Source organism: Gymnoscopelus braueri, assembly GCF_963280865.1.
Source record: "Gymnoscopelus braueri genome assembly, chromosome: 23".
Lineage (NCBI taxonomy): Eukaryota > Metazoa > Chordata > Actinopteri > Myctophiformes > Myctophidae > Gymnoscopelus > Gymnoscopelus braueri.
The window spans coordinates 17586531-17607850 of record NC_137625.1 but is presented as its reverse complement, the minus strand read 5'-3'; the positions used below and the strand labels follow the sequence as shown (position 1 = coordinate 17607850).

Here is a 21320-nt window from a genome sequence, read left to right as displayed (position 1 = left end):
CCACATTCTCAGATAAGCCCGAGAGGTGTAAAAAAAAGTGTGGCGGACCGTCCAGTGAGGTCAGAGGTCAGAAAAGTGCCGTTTTCAGACAACAGTGGACACTGGACAGGCACCGGCTGACGATGCCAACACTTCTGACATACGCGCGCGTGCGGGGACACCTCCCCTACAACGCCACACTCCCCGCTAAGCCAAACAGGTGTATTTTGAAAAGTGGCGGGCCGTCCAATGAGATCAGGGGTCAGAAAAGGGCCATTTTCAGTGCATAGCCTTTACAAATTGGACGCTGGACACGAGACAGCTATTCGTCCGCCGGCGCCTGTCCAGTGTCCACTGTTGTCTGAAAATGGCACTTTTCTGACCTCTGACCTCACTGGACGGTTCGCCACACTTTTTTGGGCGGTGTAGCCGCCCCTATAAGTGGGGTTGGGACACCTCATTAGTACACCCTTTCCTGCACTGTGATTGGCCCATAATAGTACACCCCTCTACATTAGTACACCCCTAGCTGTACTGTGATTGGGGGACTCTATTGGCTGACTCTATTCAGCACTGTGATTGGCTAGTGAGACACATGATGAAATGAATAACCTATAAATAGGACTATGCACTTAAGTGAGCTTCCATCACTGTGATGACCACTGTGATGACCACACCGCCCACTTCACACTGGGTGTGATTCTTTTACACCTCTCGGGCTTATCTGAGAGTGTGGCGTTGTAGGGGAGATGTCAAAAGTGTTGGCATCGTCAGCCGGCGCCTGTCCAGTGTCCACTGTCTGAAAATGGCACTTTTCTGACCTCTGACCTCACTGGACGGTCCGCCACACTTTTTTCTACACCTGTGCCGCTTAGCGGAGAGTGTGGCGGTGTATAGGGGGTCTCCCCGAACACGTGCGTACCTCAGAAGTGCTGGCACCAACAACCGTCTCCTGTCCAGTGTCCAATTTGTATAGGCTATGCACTCCTTTGAACAGCATTTATCCATTTAGATAAATTATTAATGTTTTAAATCTGTTTTTGTTACACAGAAACATATGTGTTGTATAGCTTCGTTTAAATGCTTAATTTATCGTTTTAATGTGCAAATTAACCGTTTTTCAATGGCTCCTTTTTGCTCTAGAGGATACTCTTATTCTGAAGAGATCGTCCACCAGAAGTCTTATTGTTGCTCTGTTATTGTTGCTCACGGAACACAGCTACCAGAGAGTCAGGAAAACAACGTTACTGCGTTTGTTCCACTGTTTTAACTCCTTAGAAAGCAACAACAACAACAAACTAAAACAAATAAACTCATTAAAATAAAGATGCTGGCTAACGTTAGCTTTTAGATTAGATTCATCAACAACAACAGTGCACGTTTACAGTAAGTATGCTACTGTCTGTAGCTAGCTGCAGTGTTTACATTCACAACAAACATTATACTATTTTTAGTATTATTATTATGTTAGTATTTTCACAGTAGAAACCTTGTATCTCCATGTACTTATTTTTCGTAAAAGGTTTGTTATACAAAAGTAGCAAAGAATATATTTTTGCAGTTTTGGGAAATATCCTGTAAGTGAAAGTAGTGTGTGTGTATTTCTTTTTTAAATATTGAAGCAATAAAAAGTATTAACTAGAAAGTACTGTTCCTGAAGAAACAGTGTGGGATCGCTAAGAATGTTGATGGTATTGAGTATTGATAGTGTAAGTAGTGTTAAAGGTTTGAAAGGTTCTAAAGGTTTGAAAGGTTCTAAAGGTTTGAAAGGTTCCAAAGGTTCTAAAGGTTTGAAAGGTTCTAAAGGTTTGAAAGGTTCTAAAGCTTTGAAAGGTTTGAGATGTTCAAAAGGTTTGAAAGGTTCTAAAGGTTCTAAATGTCTACGGTTCCAAAGGTTTGTCGGTGTTGAATAGTGTAAAATGTAGGTTTCTAGGGTAAAACTGTGGTTGCTAGGGTCTGATAGCCGGTTGCTAGGTTCTAATAGGTGGTTGCTAGGGTCTAATTGGTGGTTGCTAGGGTAAAACAGGTGGTTGCTAGGGTAAAACAGGTGGTTGCTAGGGTCTAATAAGTGGTTGCTAGGGTCCATTAGGGGGTTGCTAAGGTCTAATATGCAGTCTATATGGTCTAATATGTGGTTACTATGGTAAAACAGGTGGTTGCTAGGGTAAAACGGTGGTTGCTAGGGTATGATAGGTGGTTGCTATGGTCTAATATGGTGTTGCTAGGGTCTAATAAGCAGTTGCTAGGCTCCACTGTAGCTAAATAGGATTTCCCCATTGAAATGAATTTTTTTAGCAGTAAAAAGTGAAATATCTCTAAAAGTACAAATTATTTCAAAAATTCAAATGGTAGCCAATATGTCATAAGTAGGCTGAACGTTATAGAGTTGGAACGGAGTTTCTAGCTACAAGTATGAATTTCCCCATTGAAATGAATGGTTTTTTTTTTGCAGTAAAAAGTGAAATATCTCTAAAAGTACAAATTATTAAAAAAATTCAAATGGTAGCCGACATGTCCTGAGTAGGCCGAACATTGAAGAGTTGGAACGGAGTTTGTAGCTAAAAGTATGAAGGACTAGTTAGGGGCCAAAAAATGGGGGGAAGTATAGTATAGTATAGTATAGTATAGTATAGTATAGTATAGTATAGTATAGAAATAGTGAAGATAACATTAGTGTGATGGAATGTTATTTAGTCAGCATGTTGTTTAGACCAGTGGTTGTCAAACCTTTTTTGTGCCAAGGTCCCCAAATTGATGTGGCCGCGGATCCCTACCTGAAAATATGTTGTGCCAGGGAGGGACCCCCAGAAGCAAAGCTTGTGTTAAAAATGTTTGCCTTTAAAGAAAAAAAAGATTTAATGATTTGCACACATTTTCAAGATTGTTCAAAAATAGCAGATCTACAAGCTCATAGGGCGATGAGCTTGTAGATCTGCTCTTTTTGAATAGCCAAAGTATAAAATATGGATACTTACTTACTTAGTCCTCTTGCACTTCTTATAGTTGAAGCAGCGGGGCTGTCATCTAAGGCGCGTAGAGCCAATCGTAGCAACCAGGTTTCTCCATCTGGGTCTGTCGTGGGCAAGGTGTTGAGCTTGTGCCAGAGTCACATCACAAGCCTTTAGGTCCTGGGCTACTACATCCAGCCAGCGGGTGCGGGGGGAGCCTCTGGGACGTCTCCAACCGGCTTGCTGGACGCTTTATTAACTTATTTTGCTGGGGACCCCCTGGTATCCCCCCAAGGACCCCTGGTGGTCCCCGGACCCCACTTTGAGAACCAATGGTTTAGATGGATGTTAGGTTCATTGTTATCTGGTGTCCTATATAGTTTCAAATGTACAGACATATATTTAGATAGCATGTTGTTTAGACATAGTATTGTAAATGTTGTGTCCAAGTTTGTGCATCAGTGGATGTTTTATTAACAAATCAATATGACGATTATTTCAAACCTATAATGAACGATTAGTATTATAAATAGCCGATCTACATGTCGCCATGAGCTTCTAGATCGGCTATTTTCACTATTTATGCGTGCCACCATTGTACAACAACGTATAACATAGGGTTAATCAGACTAATTGATTTAGTCGATTGTTAAAAAGAATGATTTCTTTGTGTCAATTTGTTGATTTATAAGAAAAAATTAGAAAAAAACGTGCTTCTCGGTTATTTGATTATAAGCGGGTTATTGTTTCTAAATATGATACATTTTGAGTTATTTGCCCAGCCATATGGCTGTCACGATTACACTTTAAGCTGACGATTTATTGTCACACTAATAATTGCGATTAACGATTTAATTGTGTTTTTGGCATTGATCATTGGAACATAATGAATAAAAAATACATTTTTGTTGGCCTTTTAGGCTTTGTAATCTAAAATTGCATAGGGAAGATATGCCAAATAACTGAAACATACAAAGAAATTACTGACATTTATTCATTTTATACAAAAACAGGTAAACATAGCTGATCTACAAGCTTACAACGCGTCACAAAGTGATTCGTTGCAAGCTTGTAGATCAGCTATTTATGCTTTTTTTTATGTATGAACATTTTTCAACAGGAAAACGATTATGAAAAAAATTCTTCGATTATCCCAAATAATTGCGATTAGACGATTATGTAATAATTGTGACGGGCCTACCCAGCCGTAGCGTCTGCTAAATGCCCACATTGTAACTTGTGTTTCAGGTGGTGAGAACATGGAGGAGGATGAGAAACAGACAGACATCCATGATGGAGACACCAGCTTCAGGTTGGAACAAAAGTTATTTTTCAGAACGCAGCTCTGAAAAAGCAGCTCCAGGCAAAGCACGCCCCTGGAATACAAACACCGGCCATCGTAAAACAACATGTCAAACTTTCTCATGTCAAGGACCCCCAAAATGATATTTATTTGGCCGCGGACCCCCATCTCAAAATAATTTGTTCCAGGGACCCCCAGAAGCAAATATTTGAGTTAAAAATGTTTGTTTAAAAAAAATATATATATATGTATGTACTATGTATATTTAAATTCATGATTTTACAAAAATAGCAGATCTTCTTCTATGAGCTTCTTCTATGAGCTGCTATTTTTGAATAGCCAAACTATAAAATATGGTTAAAGTGGTTAAAATGATTGTGACACTATATTATCTAATTTAGCTGGGGACCCCCTGGTACCCCTCCAAGGACCCCTGGGGGTCCCCGGACTGAGGTTACGTTTAGGAATAAGGTTAGGTTTAGGCATAGTTTTACTGAGGTTACGTTTAGGAACAAGGTTAGGTTTAGGCATAGTTTTACTGAGGTTACATTTAGGAATAAGGTTAGGTTTAGTCATAGTTTTACTGAGGTTATACTTAGGAACACCTGGTGGCGACTGTTCCGAGGTCACCGGATTTGACCCCAGGGCGAGCGTGTTTTGGGCAGAGCGTTCTTGTATTCGCTGCGGTGCATTCTGACGCCTCTCTGACCAGGATTAGTACCAGTGTTGCCATGTTCGCTTATTATAAGCGACTTTGGGCTTGTTTTTCTGTAAAGTCGCTTGTAAATATTGGTAGTTTGTGGGTTGCAGTCTTTTTTGGGCTTGTTTGTAGTGTAGTCGCTTATGGGCTTTGGGCTCGTTTTCGTAGACCTGGCCGCCTGTTCCTCTTGCAAAATATGTCAACGCTGTTTAATACCCGTGTTCATTCTGTAGAGAGCAGATCTACAGCTTGTAGATCGGCTATTTTCGGCACACATCTAAGTATAAATCATTGGCCTGCCAAAAATACACGTCAGTCGACTAAATCAACTGTAGATTTAGTGGACTAAAATCTTATAATATTTAGTCAACTATAGACTAGCCTCGATCTCCAGACTTTTATTGCTTAGTTTTGCTAAAAAATAAAAGCCTGGCCCAACTATAGCCTGTACTGGGTATGAGGAAGTGTTTCATTTCCCAACCAACCAGAGTGCAGTGGGCGTCGCTCGTAATGTTGTGTTAACGGGGCGGGGGTTGACGGACAGATCGGTGAACCAATGGGATCAGGCGCCGTCTCTCGCCGGCTCTATACACACGCCCCTTTATACACGAAATCAGGAGGGTTGCAGCAGGCTAACTATAGACTAAAACTAAAACATTTCAGATGACTAAAATATGACGGAAACTAAATGGAATTTCATTCAAAAGACTGTGATTAAAACTATATCGAACATTTCTGCCAATATTAACACTAGTTAATTCTCCACTTTGTTATTTGTGATGCGGTTACATAATGTGGGGCTATATTATGAAATCACCATTGCTGTAGTGTGAGGAGCTTTTGTCTCTGTGTGTGTGTGTGTGTGTGTGTGTGTGTGTGTGTGTGTGTGTGTGTGTGTGTGTGTGTGTGTGTGTGTGTGTGTGTGTGTGTGTGTGTGTGTGTGTGTGTGTGTGTGTGTGGCTATAAGAACATACGCTACGCCGCTTTACAAATCAATGCTAGCAATGTGGAAGGTGGATTAGTTTACCCAACACATGCTAATACCCTTAGGAAACTGTGTGTGTGTGTGTGTGTGTGTGTGCGTGCGCGTGCGTGCATTACTATACCTGTGAGGACCAAATGTCCCCACAAGTATAGTAGAATGTGAGAAACAGACATTGTGAGGACCATTTTCCTGGTCCTTACAAGAAAAATGTTTGTTTTATGGTTGAGATTTTTTTTTAATATGTGTGTGCGTGTGTGCGTGTGTGTGTAACGAACCAGTAGGTACCAGCAGCATTTTCTTCTTACACATTGCTGTCAGGCAGAAACCTTGTATCTCCCTATTTCAACTTTTTACGTTTTGTTCCGTACAATTAATGTCCTACTTTCATCATAGAAGGGTGTCGCACAAAAGTAGTAAGACAAATATTAAAATATGTTCACTACTTTTACAATGTTTTTAAAATAATAATAATCATTTAAAAAAAGGAACGGTTTTGGACATGCAAGTTTTCCGCCCGACAGCGACCTAATGTCTGTAATCGACGTCAGGTTGAGCAACACTCGGTTGTGTTAGTCGGTTTCTATTGCTTAATTTTTCTTTGCACACAAAGTAGACTAGTCCTATGGCGACAGATTAAAACATTCCTCTCAGGGGCCCAAAAAAAAGCCACTTTTCCTTCTGATGTCACTCACTGCTTGGATTCTATGGAATTGGAAGCGAATGTATTTTCCTTTGTCCCTCATCCACTCCGACTCTACTTCTGGATAAATGTATTTGACTAATACGTTAAACTGAAGCGGCTGCTGATGTTCTGGACCTCCTAGTGGAAGACCAGGTCATATTTGTCACTGCTTGAAGGACCGTTGAAGAGAAGAACCATCTTCAGTTCACTGTCAGACGAAGCTCAGTCTGTGACGGACGGCTTCCTCAGGAGTAACGCTAAGGAAAAAGGGCTACGTGCCGAAACAACAGGGCCGTGTTTCCGTAGACTGCTGCGGATTTGTATTAAATAAAGACTCCTGAAACGTCTCCAGAGAGCGCTGTGGATGTTCCTTTCATTGTTACTGTCAAGAATCTGCACACAAGTTTAAACCTCAAGACCCTTTGAGAAGAGTTGAGCGCGCCTTTCCCCTTGAAGTTGAAGTGAGTTACAGAGTACGGAAGGGACTATTAACAATTATCACAATTGTCACAATTATTTAATCGTTGAGAGCTCAGTATAATCATGATTTAAAGATTAATAATGATAATAATTTACTGTACTCGTTTCCAAAATAAATGTAGAATTGAAAATATTTATTTTGTAATACAGTCGAAGAGGCATGTACAGTAGCTTTGGTATGTATCGATGTATCTTTTATTTACTTGAAAGAGATCCATGTTTTTGTTTTATTTTTATTAATTATTTTGTATGTATTATTTGGCTACTGCGTTATTTGGCTACAGACATTTTGTGGGGAAATATTCACAAAAATCTCAAATTTAGTGATTTTTACATCATAGTTTTGTGGAATATAGTTTCTTTTACGCATAATAATCACGTGATAGTCGTGAAACAGTGATTATTTCTCTCTGTAATCGTACCATCAAAATCTACTAGAGCCGTCACAATTAATGTATGACATTTTACATGACGATTAATTGTCGCTCAAATAATTGTGATTAACGATTTAATTGTGTTTCTGTCGTTAGAGCATATAAATAAAAAAATACATTTATGTTTGGCTTTTAGGCTTCGTAAAAACAAAAGGTACACAGGGCAGTTATGACAAATAACTTACATACTTTTATAACTTTATACTATAAAAAAAAAGAATAGTGGAAATAGCCGATTTACAAGCTAAAATACGTGTCACATTGTGACGCATTTTGAGCTTCCAGATCAGCTATTTCCACAATTTTTGAAAATGTTCATGATAATTGCGATTAACTCAAATTATTGAGATTAGGCGATCATGTAATAATTGTGGCAGTCCGGACCTCTACAGGCTAGCCGACCACCTCGTCTTGAATCCACCACTATGGAAGAAATGCGTCGGCCGTACGGGGCGCTGGATCGCTTTCGCTCCCAGAGCATGGAGAGCCTTCTGAGCGACGCCAGCTCAACGGGCAGCCGGCTGGTGCTGTGCCAGCGTCTGAACCAGCTGATGACCTGCGTGGAAGACCTGGACCCCAGAGACCAGCTGCACCACAAGGTGTCCAAGACCCTGGACAACGCTTTCCTGCTCTGTGGCAAGAAGGCTGTCAAGCCCAAGGGGGACGCATTCAGGTGGAGACCAGTGTTAACTTTGACAGCAAATTTTGATTCCGTTTTCAGTCCTTAAATAAAATTAAATTTAGTTTCTAGTCGTATTTTAGTCATCTGAAATGTTTTAGTTTTAGTCTAGTTTTAGTTTACTAAATATTGTACGATTTTAACCGACTTAAAGGAGATTTCCAGTCATTTTAGATGTTTGCTTTGATGTGTCGCTAATCACTCACCAACATACCAGGGGCAGTTGACTTTTTTCATAGAAGCCCCTGTTGCCCATTGTGGAGACCCCTTCCACTGGCATTATGGAGTAATGCGGATAAACAAAAATCGCCTATTTTAGCAGCTCCAAAGTTCGTTTTTTTTTCACTAATCCTCATTATGCAGTGTACTGACACTCAAACATGCACTGAATGTCCCTTATGAGCTGCCGTTCATGCAGAACGACGTGAAGCTAGTCCTCAGTGTTGCCAGATTCTGTGAGAGAAACAAGCAACCAGCTCCATGTCGTTCTGCATGAACGGCATGGAACGGCTCTCCTTTAAGGCCGGTCCATATACTCCATATACTTTTGACGCCAGAAGTTTTCTTCGGGAAGTTCGGTTTAACTACAAAATTACATCACTCGCAACTTTTGAAGAGCATTGTCCCGAAATGTATTTAGATAATTTGCACTCCTAGATGTTGTGACTCGCCAAAATCTACTTTGGAGGTCCAGAGAGTGTGATTGGTCGGTTGTGTGTGTGTGATATATTTTTTTGGGGTTGTTTTCTCTCCCCTCTCATCTACCCTAGCCCCTTTCGGAACGCACTATGTACCTTTTTGATGGGACGACCGACAACGGTATCCAGGGTCCCTTGAGTCAATGCATTCTCCCATTCAGCTGTTGGTACCACTCACTGGTCTCGAACAAATATAACGTCTCTAAAGTGTTGCAGAGAGATTTCAATGATACTCATAACAGTGCAGTAGAGTCCCGCGGAAACGTGTGTTGATCGGCGCTGATGGGCGTTACCATTAAACATGTTAAATCCATATTTAAAAATGTTGTTTTGCTCTTCCTCGCGTCCTCCATGTCCCATCTCCCCATCTGCTGCACACTCTGCCTAGGCATTCACCAGTGTTGCCAGATTTTGCGAGAGAAACGAGCAACCAGGTCTATGAAAACAAGCCCAAAAGAAGCGGCGAGGGCAGGTCACATACATAATCACGCACTGTCATTGTCATTGTCCACAGGTTACATGTGGTCACGTTTTAATGTAACATATTGTCATTGGCTGCAGGTTACACATGGTCACATGGAACGTAGCGTCAGCTGATCCTCCAGATGACATCAGCTCTCTTCTCCATCTGAACTCCCCTAAGAAGCCTGACATTTATGTCATTGGGTAGGTTGGTTTCATTTACAGTATGCCAATATCGGTTTTGGAAACCTATGTCCAAAACAGTTACTTTTCATGATTCAAATAAAAAAAAAACAGCAAAAGTAGCAGATCGACAAGACATCATGGGGCCCAGTAGTGTCCTTTTAATGTTCTACATCACCTCACTACTGTACCTCCGTGTGCAAGCCTGTGAATCGATCCCATTGGTCGAAACCCTTTTCGCTCGTTCATGTAGTGTACCCCAACCGGCCCAAACTAACTTGCAATACCAGATTTGGTCACTAATTCTAAATTCTCCCACACGGTCGTCTCAGAGCTGGGTACTGCGTTGCTGGGGTTTAACTACAATCCTTTCACGCTGTTTCACAAAACGCAGAGTAGAATTTGGCCTCAGTCGTGAGATTTTATTTAGCTTTAATCTGTGTGTGTGTGTGTGTGTGTGTGTGTGTGTGTACATTTTTTACAGCACCTTGTGATATTTGTGTCCTTGTATTGTATCTCTTCCTTCCTTGTATTGCATCTCTGTGGACATAAATAAATGATTAAATGTGTGTGTGTACAGTCTACAGGAGGTGTATTCAGGTCCTCTAAGGTTCATGTCAGACATGGTATTCGATGACGCCTGGAGTCTGTTGTTCATGTCGACCTTAGCAGCACGGGGATACTTCAAGGTACACGCATGCATGCACGCACACACACACACACACACACACACACACACACACACACACACACACACACACACACACACACACACACACACACACACACACACACACACACACACACACGTACATAATTCGTGACTGCTTCAATTCAAGATGCAATACGTTTTATTTGTCACTGACTCAATACAGGTACAAGCAGTGAAATGTTGAGATTGTGCTACATACATAACAAAAAACTTAATTTATTAAAGCAAGAAAATAATAAAAAAGAATTATAAACTTGCTCTCTCTCTCTCTCTCTCTCTCTCTCTGCTCTCCTCCTTACATTTGTGTAACAGGAGGACATGAATTGTCCGTAGGCCTACTGATAGCACAAAATAATATAACGTTACTTTATAAACACATAAGACGGAGCCGTCTTCCATCGATAAATTATTTTATCAATAATAATGATAATAATGTACATACAAATTAAGGAGCAGTGCTCACAAATGTAGCGTTGGCGTGCCGCTACAACATGCATGTTGGTGAAACACTGGTGAAAGAGAAATAAGAGTCATGTCATGTTTAATGATAAAACATTAAAAAACTTTGACTAACAAACAACCTGACCTGTTATTGAATAGAAAGCAGGGAGAAACGTTTTATCTTCACTTATTGACATAAAAACTTTTCACGGGTATTATTTTGTGTGTGTGTGTGTGTGTGTGTGTGTGTGTGTGTGTGTGTGTGTGTGTGTGTGTGTGTGTGTGTGTGTGTGTGTGTGTGTGTGTGTGTGTGTGTGTGTGTGTGTGTGTGTGTGTGTGTGTGTGTGTGTGTGCAGGTGTCCTCCATCAGAATGCAGGGCCTGTTGCTGCTGTTCTTCTGCAAACTGGAACATGTTCCGTTCGTCAGAGATATCCAGGCCAAGTACACACGCACTGGTCTTTTTGGTTACTGGGTGAGATGTACATACACAGATTGAACAAACACTCACTCTATAGCAATGATTATCACAATATAGAGCTATTTAACACTGATACAACAAAATCATGACTGGATCATGTTGTGTTTTTATTGAAATAGATTTTTCTTGTCTCCTCTTCCTCAGGGTAATAAAGGGGGCGTGTCCATCCGGCTGTCCTTAAATGGTCACATGATGTGTTTCCTCAACTGTCACCTGGCGGCTCACATGCACTACGCCTCCGAGCGTGTCGACGAGTTTGAACACATCCTGGACACACACACTTACGAGAGTGTTAAAGCTCCCACTGTACTGGACCACAGGTTGGCGCGCACACACACACACACACACACACACACACACACACACACACACACACACGCGCGCTCGTGGATCAGTGGTTTTATCGTTCAGGTTCAAGGCAGTGTTTATGTTAATGTTAAATGTTATCACTTCCTTTTCTGTCATCCCAACTTCATCTTCCCTCCTTCCTCCTCTCTCCTCTCTTTCCTCATATTTCCTCCTCTCTCTCCTCTCCTCTCTCTCTCCTCCCCTCTCCGCTCCTCCTTCTCTCTCTCTCCTCCTCTCTCTCCTGTCTCTCCTGCAACAGGTTGGTGTTCTGGTTTGGGGATCTAAACTTCCGTATCCAGGATCATGGGATGCATTTTGTTCGCTCCTGTCTCAACAACCAATCCTACAACCTGCTATGGAGCAAAGACCAGGTTAGATTATTATTATTATTATTATTAAATAAATTAAATATATATTATTAAAGACCAGGGGTGAAACAGACCAGGGGTCTGTTTCACAAAGGCAGAATTAAATCATCCTGGATGTAAGACAAATCCAGGTTTGACAAAGTCTGCTCAGTGCAGCCCGGTTTCTTCCGTTCCACGAACGCCAAGCCAGGCTGAGATGGAGCGACTTTGTCTGGCCAGACTGAATGCGCATTCACGTCTTCCCCTGTAGACCATGTGGGGAGCACAGATGTACTGATCCCGAAATGGAGAAGAAGCGCTTATGAGGAAATAAATGAAATACTGCTGCTGTAATAAAACAAAGAGAATACTTTGGGGGGAAATAGTGGAAAGATATCAGCGCGTCTAACGCGTCGATGGCGGGGTTAAGTAGCATTTGACTCGAAAACGCGTCGATGGCGTTAAAAGAGTTAAGGCCGGTCCATATACTCCATATACTTATATGCCGTTCTACAACCTCACAAGCTGCCATGAAGAGGTTTTGTAGCCTATATATTTTCGTTATTTGATGTACAGTGAAGTATATAGGGCAAGTGTTAATTTAATGTAATTAATGTGTACCTCTGATATTTTAATGCAGGTAAAAATAAGGCAACATAAACACATAAGAATGGAATTAGTGTGAAAAACCTATTGGTTTGTGATCAGATTGACTGCTTAGCTATAAAGAAAACATCACATGGATGCACCTGGGACGTATCATCAGTGTTGTAGCCTGGGATCATCGGGTGTTTCGGGTCTCGCAAAAACATATTCACCCTCGCCCAGGTGACCCAGCCGGGGTTGATCAAGCCCCGACTTACGTCCCAGTAGCTACCTACGGTCAGTGAGCCACTATAAATAGAGTCACTAACTATAAAGAAAACATCACATGGATGCACCTGGGACGTATCGTCAGTGTTGTAGCCTGGGGTCATTGGGTGTTTCGGGTCTCGCAACAACATACACCCTCGCCCAGGTGACCCAGCCGGGGTTGGTAAAGCCCCGACTTACGTCCCAGTAGCTACCCTCGGTCAGTCCTCTTAGAGAAAGACAGGGCCACTCAGTCCGCTTCTCCGGAACTACTCTGCCGGGACTGGGGGAGGCTCTGGCACGTGGAGGGACTAGGCTCTGTGGGTGGCCTCCTGGCCGGGCTCCTCCTTCGTCTCACCAGGTCCAGGACCTGAGCACTGCACCAGACTCCCCCCGATCGGCCCACACAACCAATTATTATATAACCAGTTGTCAAAAATGATTTTTGTGGAGTTTGTGCAAAGACATGAACTTTCCATGCTGTTGCTGTCAGCTGACCATGATGAAACAGAAGGAAACAATGGTCCAGCAGTGTATTTTTTATTTATTTATATTGTTGTTGTTATTGTTGTTGTTGTCAGCTGACCATGATGAAGCAGAAGGAACCGATCATCCAGCAGTTTTCAGAAGGTTCTCTGGACTTCCAGCCGACGTACAAGTTTGACCTAAATTCTGACATCTATGACAGCAGGTAACCCTGCTAACCACGTATACAGTATATTATACCTGTAACCCCGGCCACCACGCATGTATTATACCTGTAACCGCGCCGACCACGCTGGCAGGTGACATTTATTATGAGTCACCACACCTTCCAAACTCCTATTTTTAAAGCAGCACTATGTTTGGGGTATGAGTAACTTCATTACCCAAGAGTCTCTGCAAGCATGTCCGGCGAGGACTTTATAATTTTGTGTGACATGCTATATAGTTGTTAAAAAGTTACATAGTGCTGCTTTAACCACTGTCTTAATCCATTTATACTTAGTTAATCTGGGTCCCCCAGGGCTCTATACTAGATCTGCAAACTCCCCATTGCAGTTTGAACTGCAGACTCACTGTGGTCTGTTGTCCCTTTCATCAGCTGTTTGTATTTATTGAATGTTTGCCTCTGTTCAACTCCACAGATCCTACAAGACATGGTTTGACTTTAAGTAAGAGTTCAAAAAGCCCATCATGTCCCTCCTCACATTAATGCTTCCCATGTTATGGCGCCTTTTACTCCCATAACCCGTATGCTGGTATACTATTGAAACAAATAGTGTACAACAAATAGTATACTATATACTATTGAAACTACTAATATACTATTGTATACTACAAATAGTATACTACTGAAACTACTAGTATACTATTGTATACTACAAATAGTATACTATATACTATTGAAACTACTAGCATACTATTGTATACTACAAATAGTATACTATATACTATTGAAACTAATAGTATCCTATTATCAAAGTACAGTCATGTAGTGGAACTAACCAAGCAGGTTACGTTCAGCTACACATAACCAAGCTTCTGCCTCCAGCAGTCATTGCAAGACACGTGTCCTGTTGTCTCTGTAATTAAACTGTAGCCACGGTTGTTCCCTTTAAGGCCTTGATCCATTGAAAGTATATAACTGGGCGTCATCATTGTTTGTAACGGTGGTAGGCACTGGGGATGGGACGATTATTGTCCCGATTATTGTGTAAAAAAAACCTGCGATAATCAAAATGTTATTAAAATGTAAAATGCCACTTTTGTTAACCACTTGATTTGTGTAGAGTGAAATAAGCGTACCAAATGCACTCTTTACAGGTCTGTTTGTAAGTATAGAGGGTTTAAGTGGTACTGAATTTGAAGCTCAACAAAAGCTAATTCATCCTAGTGTGGGACGGAGGACAATTTCACGATAAGTGAAAATCTCTGCGATACGATTATTGAGTGTTTTTTATCACGATAAGCGATAATAGCGGGCGTCAAAATCGCGTCTTTCAGAACTCTGTTCTATGTTGGAGCATCGACGCTCAGCACATACCAGAGAGCACAGGGTTCCTACGCTATGTGTGGAGAGTCTGCAAATGCATGGAAATATATGGAATTCTATTTCAATCAAGTACGGAAAAAAATCAAAGGCAGCATGGAAAAAAGAAAATCTGTACAGTATGTTCCAGACTATTGCTCGAAAAAGGAAATAATTATAACAAAAGAAGAAATGATGAAATTCAGATTTCAAAGAATAAATTGACCATAGAAGCAGATTGTTTTCATGGTGTTTGGAGCAGGCAGCCAAAAGGCTTAAACCACTGTATGCAACTGACAATGTGTTGCCTTACAATGCTTCCATCAGCATGTTCAGCTTAACATAAAGTCTTTAATTGTGTTGTTTTTGGAACTACTGATGTGTGCATTAACCCACATGAGCCTGTCTAACACTTTAATTACACTTTAATCATGTAGTATGTAACTATTGTCTAACACTTTAATAGGCTCTACGCACAGCAGCCATATTGTACAGACATTTTGCCTCTTCCTTACTTCCTTCGCAGGATAGGTGTTACCAATGATACTAATGAAGGCTCTGTTCCATTCTGGTCAAACAGAGTCAGGGTGCTGATATTGTTCAAGTTGTTTCACTGGAAAGACTGCTACACCAGTGGGTCTCAAATTGGGGTCCAGGGACCCTTATGGTCTCCCAAAGGGATTCCAAATGGCCCCTTGCGGGTGTGTACATCTGAGAGTGTACAAATTGAACTAAATGGAACAGAGCCTTCATTAGTAGCATTGGTAACACCTGTGACGGGAGTAGGGGAGAGGCCCAGTTTATTTCCGATATGGCTGCTGTGCACATAGCCTATTTACTATTGCCTATTGAGAGTTGCTACTGTTTAACAGATGGTTATAAATAAGGGTGTATGGGCAGTGGTTTATGCAAGGTATAATCAACGGGGAGCAGGTCATTATTGAGAAATAAACCCAGACAGGGTGATATGAATACATGTTTTATTTTGAGGGTGACTTTACCGTGATTATTGGCACTTCAGTGATGCGATCAGGAACGATGCAGAGCCGAGTTCCTGACCTGACCGATTAATAAATTGGTTGATTCAGGTGTGTCTGTTACGGACAGCAGCGGTACTGAAACATAACAGACCACTGAATTCAGTCACCAATCAGAGTCAAGCATTGTAAAGAATAGTAGTATGAATCTATAATACTACATTAAAGGACCATGTCACCCATTTTCAACCTTATCTTCATATAATTGGTCCTCACTAATGCTCATTATAAGATGGCACCATTTCTGTCTACTCACTCTGGACAGTTCGGAAACCGGCCTACCAGTGACGTCATCGTTAGGCAGGTTTGGTCATTTCAAACAAGATTTCAATTTATTTTTGATTAATGCGATTAATGGCTTCTATTATAGCATGATAACTTCAGTTTTAAGCTTGTAAATCTGCGATGTTTAGCACTTTTTTCATTTGAATCCTAAGAACAACTTTTATTAAGGCTTAAGGCAACGTTTCGGTCAATAGACCGTCTTCAGGCATCGAGAGAAGGAAACGTGGCCTTAAGCCTTTATAAAAGTTTTACTTATTGTACAAGTGTAGACGGTGTGCAGGTTATTGTATTTTATTCCACAATTCTGACGCACCCGTCGCTGAGCTGATCAGGTGTGCATAAGACCTTGTTTTTTCCTGAATTTGAATCCTGAAAAGTAACCGTTTTGGACAATACAAGGTTTCCACCTGATAGAGACGATATATGTGTGTCCTCTGTCATGTTGTCTAGTGGTAAGAAGCGTAAGCCTGCGTGGACAGACAGGGTGCTGTGGCGTCTGAGACCCAAAACCTCACTTAGAGATGAGGATGATGATGGTGAAGAGCGGGTGGTGGCACAGGGAAAGGCCAAACAACAGGAAGAAGACGAAGCGTTTCCTCTGAAGATCAAACAGGAATCTTACACCAGCATCATGGAGTACGGCATCAGCGACCACAAACCTGTACTCAGCATCTTCACTATACAGGTACTATTATATTACTGTATGTACTGTGTGTACTGTATGTGTAACTCCTGGGTTTCTTGCTACTATACTAAACTTACTTAAAGTTACTTACTTCTTACTACTATACTAAACTATTCACTAGTGCTTCTATACTAAACTATTCACTAGTGCTACTTTACTAAACTATTCACTAGTGCTTCTATACTAAACTATTCACTAGTGCTTCTATACTAAACTATTCACTAGTGCTTCTATACTAAACTATTCACTAGTGCTTCTATACTAAACTATTCACTAGTGCTTCTATACTAAACTATTCACTAGTGCTTCTATACTAAACTATTCACTAGTGCTTCTATACTAAACTATTCACTGGTGCTTCTATACTAAACTATTCACTAGTGCTACTTATACTAAACTATTCACTATTGCTTCTATACTAAACTATTCACTAGTGCTTCTATACTAAACTATTCACTAGTGCTACTATACTAAACTATTCACTAGTGCTTCTATACTAAACTATTCACTAGTGCTTCTATACTAAACTATTCACTAGTGCTTCTATACTAAACTATTCACTGGTGCTTCTATACTAAACTATTCACTAGTGCTACTTATACTAAACTATTCACTAGTGCTTCTATACTAAACTATTCACTAGTGCTTCTATACTAAACTATTCACTAGTGCTACTATACTAAACTATTCACTAGTGCTTCTATACTAAACTATTCACTAGTGCTTCTATACTAAACTATTCACTAGTGCTTCTATACTAAACTATTCACTAGTGCTACTATACTAAACTATTCACTGGTGCTTCTATACTAAACTATTCACTAGTGCTACCATACTAAACTATTCACTAGTGCTACCATACTAAACTATTCACTAGTGCTATTATATATCCTTTTCCTCTTTCTCCTACAGTTAAGGAAGATGTTTGACAGTCCTCTGGTGCGTCTCCAAGCAGAGGGTGATTGGAGTGCTGACATTGATGCCATGGTGGTCTACACTGCTCTGCAGCCTTTCCCCTCTAGTGCCTGGGACTGGATTGGTCTCTATCAGGTGAACATTGTGGGCATGGTGTGGTTAGTTAGTGGTAGGGTTATTGGTTTCGGGTTAGAGGGTGATTGGAGCGCCGGCATTGATGCCATGGTGGTCTACACCTTTCCCCTCTAGTGCCTGGGACTGGATTGGACTCTATCAGGTGATTCTAATAATACTCACCGTGAATGGTTCAGTCCTTTGCAGCCTGGGACTGGATTGGACAGAACAACACACTGATTATCTAGTGCTGGGGGTGGGGGGGGTAGTCCAACATTTTAATCATGTCGCACAACATCATAACTTGTTATCATCTACTCAATGTGATATTAGTCCAACTTTTCATGTATAAATCATGATTTATTAAAGGTAGGGTAAGTGATATTTTTTGGTTAAAACAAAAAGTATTTTGTTAAAAGGTTAAAATACTATATTCTGATAGTAATCATTGCTATAGAGTGTTTTTTCAGTAACAGATGTCTCCCTGTCTCTCCAGCTCTTTAATAAACAGAAAATAAATTTTTCGGTAGGTGTCAAAATCTCAGCCAATCGGGAGAAAGTACCAATTTTTAAGCTTAATTTGTATAGTGTTCCAGTTCCAATGTTTTCTGCTAATTTCTTAGTGTCATCACTTCCAATTTCACTTGTTTAATCTGTATCCTGATTGAGTCTCTGTCCTGGTTGGATAAAATTGGAAATGAAACTGAAACTGAAACGAAAATGCATTTTCTGTTTAATAAAGAGGTGGAGAGACAAGGAGACTCCTAATACTGAACAAACACTCTATAGCAATGAGTACTATCAGAATATAGAGCTATTTAACAATTATTTTAACCAACGCAAATCACTTACCCTACCTTTAAGTTGCGTGTACATACTGTACCAGTTGGATATGCTGTGTGTATACAGTATATCCAAAGAGGTTCCCAAAGTTTTGAGAGTTAATGAATGATTGTTGATGTTTCAGGTGTTAATGGATAATTAATAATGTTTCAGGTGTTAATTTGTAATTATTGGATATTTCAGGTTGATCAATGATCAATTGATCATTAATGTATGTATTTTTCAGGTGGGGTTCAGCAGTGTGTCAGATTACATCACCTACACCTGGGTCAAAGACCAAGAAGTGTCCTTCAATGAACAACTCATCCAGGTAAACTTATAATAATAATAACAATAATAATTAAAGCTGCAAGCAGCGGTGACCTAGACTGGAGGAGCCAGCCCTATCGAAGCTCTTGAAGGGCGAATCCAAAGCCTTGCGCTGAGTACCAGCACCGCTTCCTATTGCTTCACCAATCTATGTCCCCGCCTCCCCTCCCCCCTCCCCCCCCCCGGCCTGTGCACGGAGCACGCTGACGTCACCAAATTTAGAGCGACGCCCCTCTGCACTCTGATTGGTTAGGATATAACAAGGTCCTAAACCACCGTTCCTGCAAGGTTCTCCCTGGCTTCTTTTACCGGTTCTGTTCAGAATTTTTCGTCTCACGTCTTTTTTCTTAATAATACAAAAATATCGATAGTGGGCTCGATAAAAGCTCGGTTCGATAAGCAGGATCGATAAGGTGCTCATTATCAATAAAGATTAACGAGCTCCATCCCTATGCAGGTGTATAAATGTGTTTATGGTGCAGGTGTATAAATGGGTTTATGCTGCAGGTGTATAAATGTGTTTATGGTGCAGGTGTATAAATGGGTTTATGTTGCAGGTGTACGTCAGTAAGGAGGAGATTCCAGTGCGAGGAGGAGAGTGTGTGTTGTGTTACTACAGCGCTATCATGCAGTGCATTATCGGAATCAGTGAACCATTCACGGTGAGTGTTATTAGAATCAGTGAACCATTCACGGTGAGTGTTATTAGAATCAGTGAACCAATCACAGTGAGTGTTACTTCAATCAGTGAACCATTTTTCGGTGAGTGTTATTACAGTGAGTCTACGTAGGTGGTGCACCTCTTGCCTTTCCTGGCTTTGCCCTGGTGTTTTTACAGGGACTGTGTTGGGTTGATTGTGTTTGGTTAATTTAAACACCAGTATTTTTCAGGATCAAAAGTTTCAGCATTGACTGTATCTCGAGTAACACACAGTAATATTAAGTAAATATATTGTATTATATTATATATTGGCTTAAAATAATGAGGATATTTTGTTATGTAAACATTTTATCGGGATGGATACAATCCTAACATACCCATCCCTTAAGTAGACTTTCATATGTAGTATTTAGGAGGTGACAATGATGGTGATGATGATAATAATATTAATAGCTTTCCTTGTAGATAAGGCATTCAACGGCTTGTTGAGGCTTTTCTGTCGACATGAAACAAGCTAGACTGTCACAGACATCCTAACATGACTATCTAATGATCTGAATCAGTGCATAACCAGAAAAAAACAAATCAGCATGAATCAGTACATAACTAATGAACAGATTACTCATAATATATCTATTTTTTTAGGTCCACGAGTCCAAGGTGGCCGTTGAGGAAGGCATGTTTCCTGAGAATATCAAAGGACTTGACAAAACCACAGCCAGTTAAAGCTGCACTATGTAACTTTCCTTTTCTACCCCGGATTTTAACCTGTTTTCTTGCACAAGTGCTGACATTTTTACCATTGAGCTGCTTGCTCAGGGGATAAATTCAATCTTGACCATCAGGTCAGATCCTGTGTCTAGGTGAGACATGACCTTTGACACGATCTAAATGCCTCAATAGAAGAGCAGGGAGACCAAATACAACCACCCCAATTGTATAAGTTATATTCTATTAACATACTCTACCATACATATTGGACAAAATTAAATTTTATTCATTACGAAAATGTTAGTGCCGTTTTAAGACATAGAGACACATTGTAAATTACAATGGTCTCTGTTAACTGTGTGTAGACAGACACACACAGAGGGGGCACCATTTTGTGTCAGCTTGTGTCAGATAAAAAGAAAAAAGGTTGAGAAACTGTGACTTTAACCTACAAGGCCAGTACCAGATTGTTGTTTATTTTAGAGAGAGAGAGAGAGAGAGAGAGAGAGAGAGAGAGAGAGAGAGAGAGAGAGAGAGAGAGAGGAGAGAGAGAGAGGAGAGAGAGAGAGAGAGAGAGAGAGAGAGATGAGAGAGAGAGAGAGAGAGAGAGAGAGAGAGAGAGAGAGAGAGAGAGAGAGAGAGAGAGAGAGAGAGAGAGAGAGAGAGAGAGAGAGAGAGAGAGAGAGAGAGACTCTCATTCACTTATTTCTGATTGTTGTTGATCCTTTTTCTTTTAACATAATGCTTGTAAATCATTGCTGTCAGGTGGGAAACCTTGTATGTCCAAAAATCTGTTCCTTTCATTTTAAAAAACATTTTAAAACAAGTAGTGAAAATAGCCGATATACAAGTCGACGCGTTGTGAACTCGTAGATCTGTTGTTTTGCTACTTTTGTGTGACACTATGCTATGATGTAGGACATTAATTTACAAAAAGGCACCAACAAAGTGTAAATATGGAGATACAAGGTTTCTGCCTGACAGCAATGCGCGTTGCTTTCACAACGTTAACTCTCCATTGATGCACAACTTCTACG

At 40.7% G+C, this 21320-nt stretch overlaps 1 protein-coding gene across 3 annotated transcripts; it reads left to right on the top strand.

Annotated features, from left to right (window-relative positions):
* The first annotated feature begins 1229 nt into the window (after positions 1-1229).
* Positions 1230-20550, top strand: LOC308079264 (inositol polyphosphate 5-phosphatase K-like). Of its 3 annotated transcripts, XM_080420642.1 has the most exons (15): positions 1304-1365; positions 4176-4239; positions 7904-8184; positions 9450-9554; positions 10114-10222; positions 11043-11159; positions 11310-11485; positions 11773-11884; positions 13294-13403; positions 13840-13866; positions 16496-16730; positions 17643-17780; positions 18829-18912; positions 19469-19573; positions 20218-20550. In XM_080420642.1, the coding sequence occupies exons 3-15, from the start codon at positions 7937-7939 to the stop codon at positions 20296-20298; spliced, it is 1647 nt and encodes a 548-aa protein (XP_080276768.1). In that variant the 5' UTR covers positions 1304-1365; positions 4176-4239; positions 7904-7936; the 3' UTR covers positions 20299-20550. The 3 variants fall into 3 exon arrangements, with proteins under 3 accessions (XP_080276766.1, XP_080276767.1, XP_080276768.1); XM_080420640.1 differs by lacking the exon at positions 7904-8184 and having other exon boundaries at positions 1230-1365; XM_080420641.1 differs by lacking the exons at positions 7904-8184; positions 13840-13866 and having other exon boundaries at positions 1230-1365.
* The last annotated feature ends 770 nt before the right edge of the window (positions 20551-21320 follow it).

Bases quoted from the DNA above. Each gene is read 5' to 3' on its own strand.
- LOC308079264 (XM_080420642.1), top strand. From the start codon at position 7,937: ATGGAAGAAATGCGTCGGCCGTACGGGGCGCTGGATCGCTTTCGCTCC. The intron at 8,185-9,449 runs GTGGAGACCAGT...CATTGGCTGCAG, and splicing joins CCCAAGGGGGACGCATTCAG to GTTACACATGGTCACATGGA. The intron at 18,913-19,468 runs GTAAACTTATAA...TTTATGTTGCAG, and splicing joins TCAATGAACAACTCATCCAG to GTGTACGTCAGTAAGGAGGA.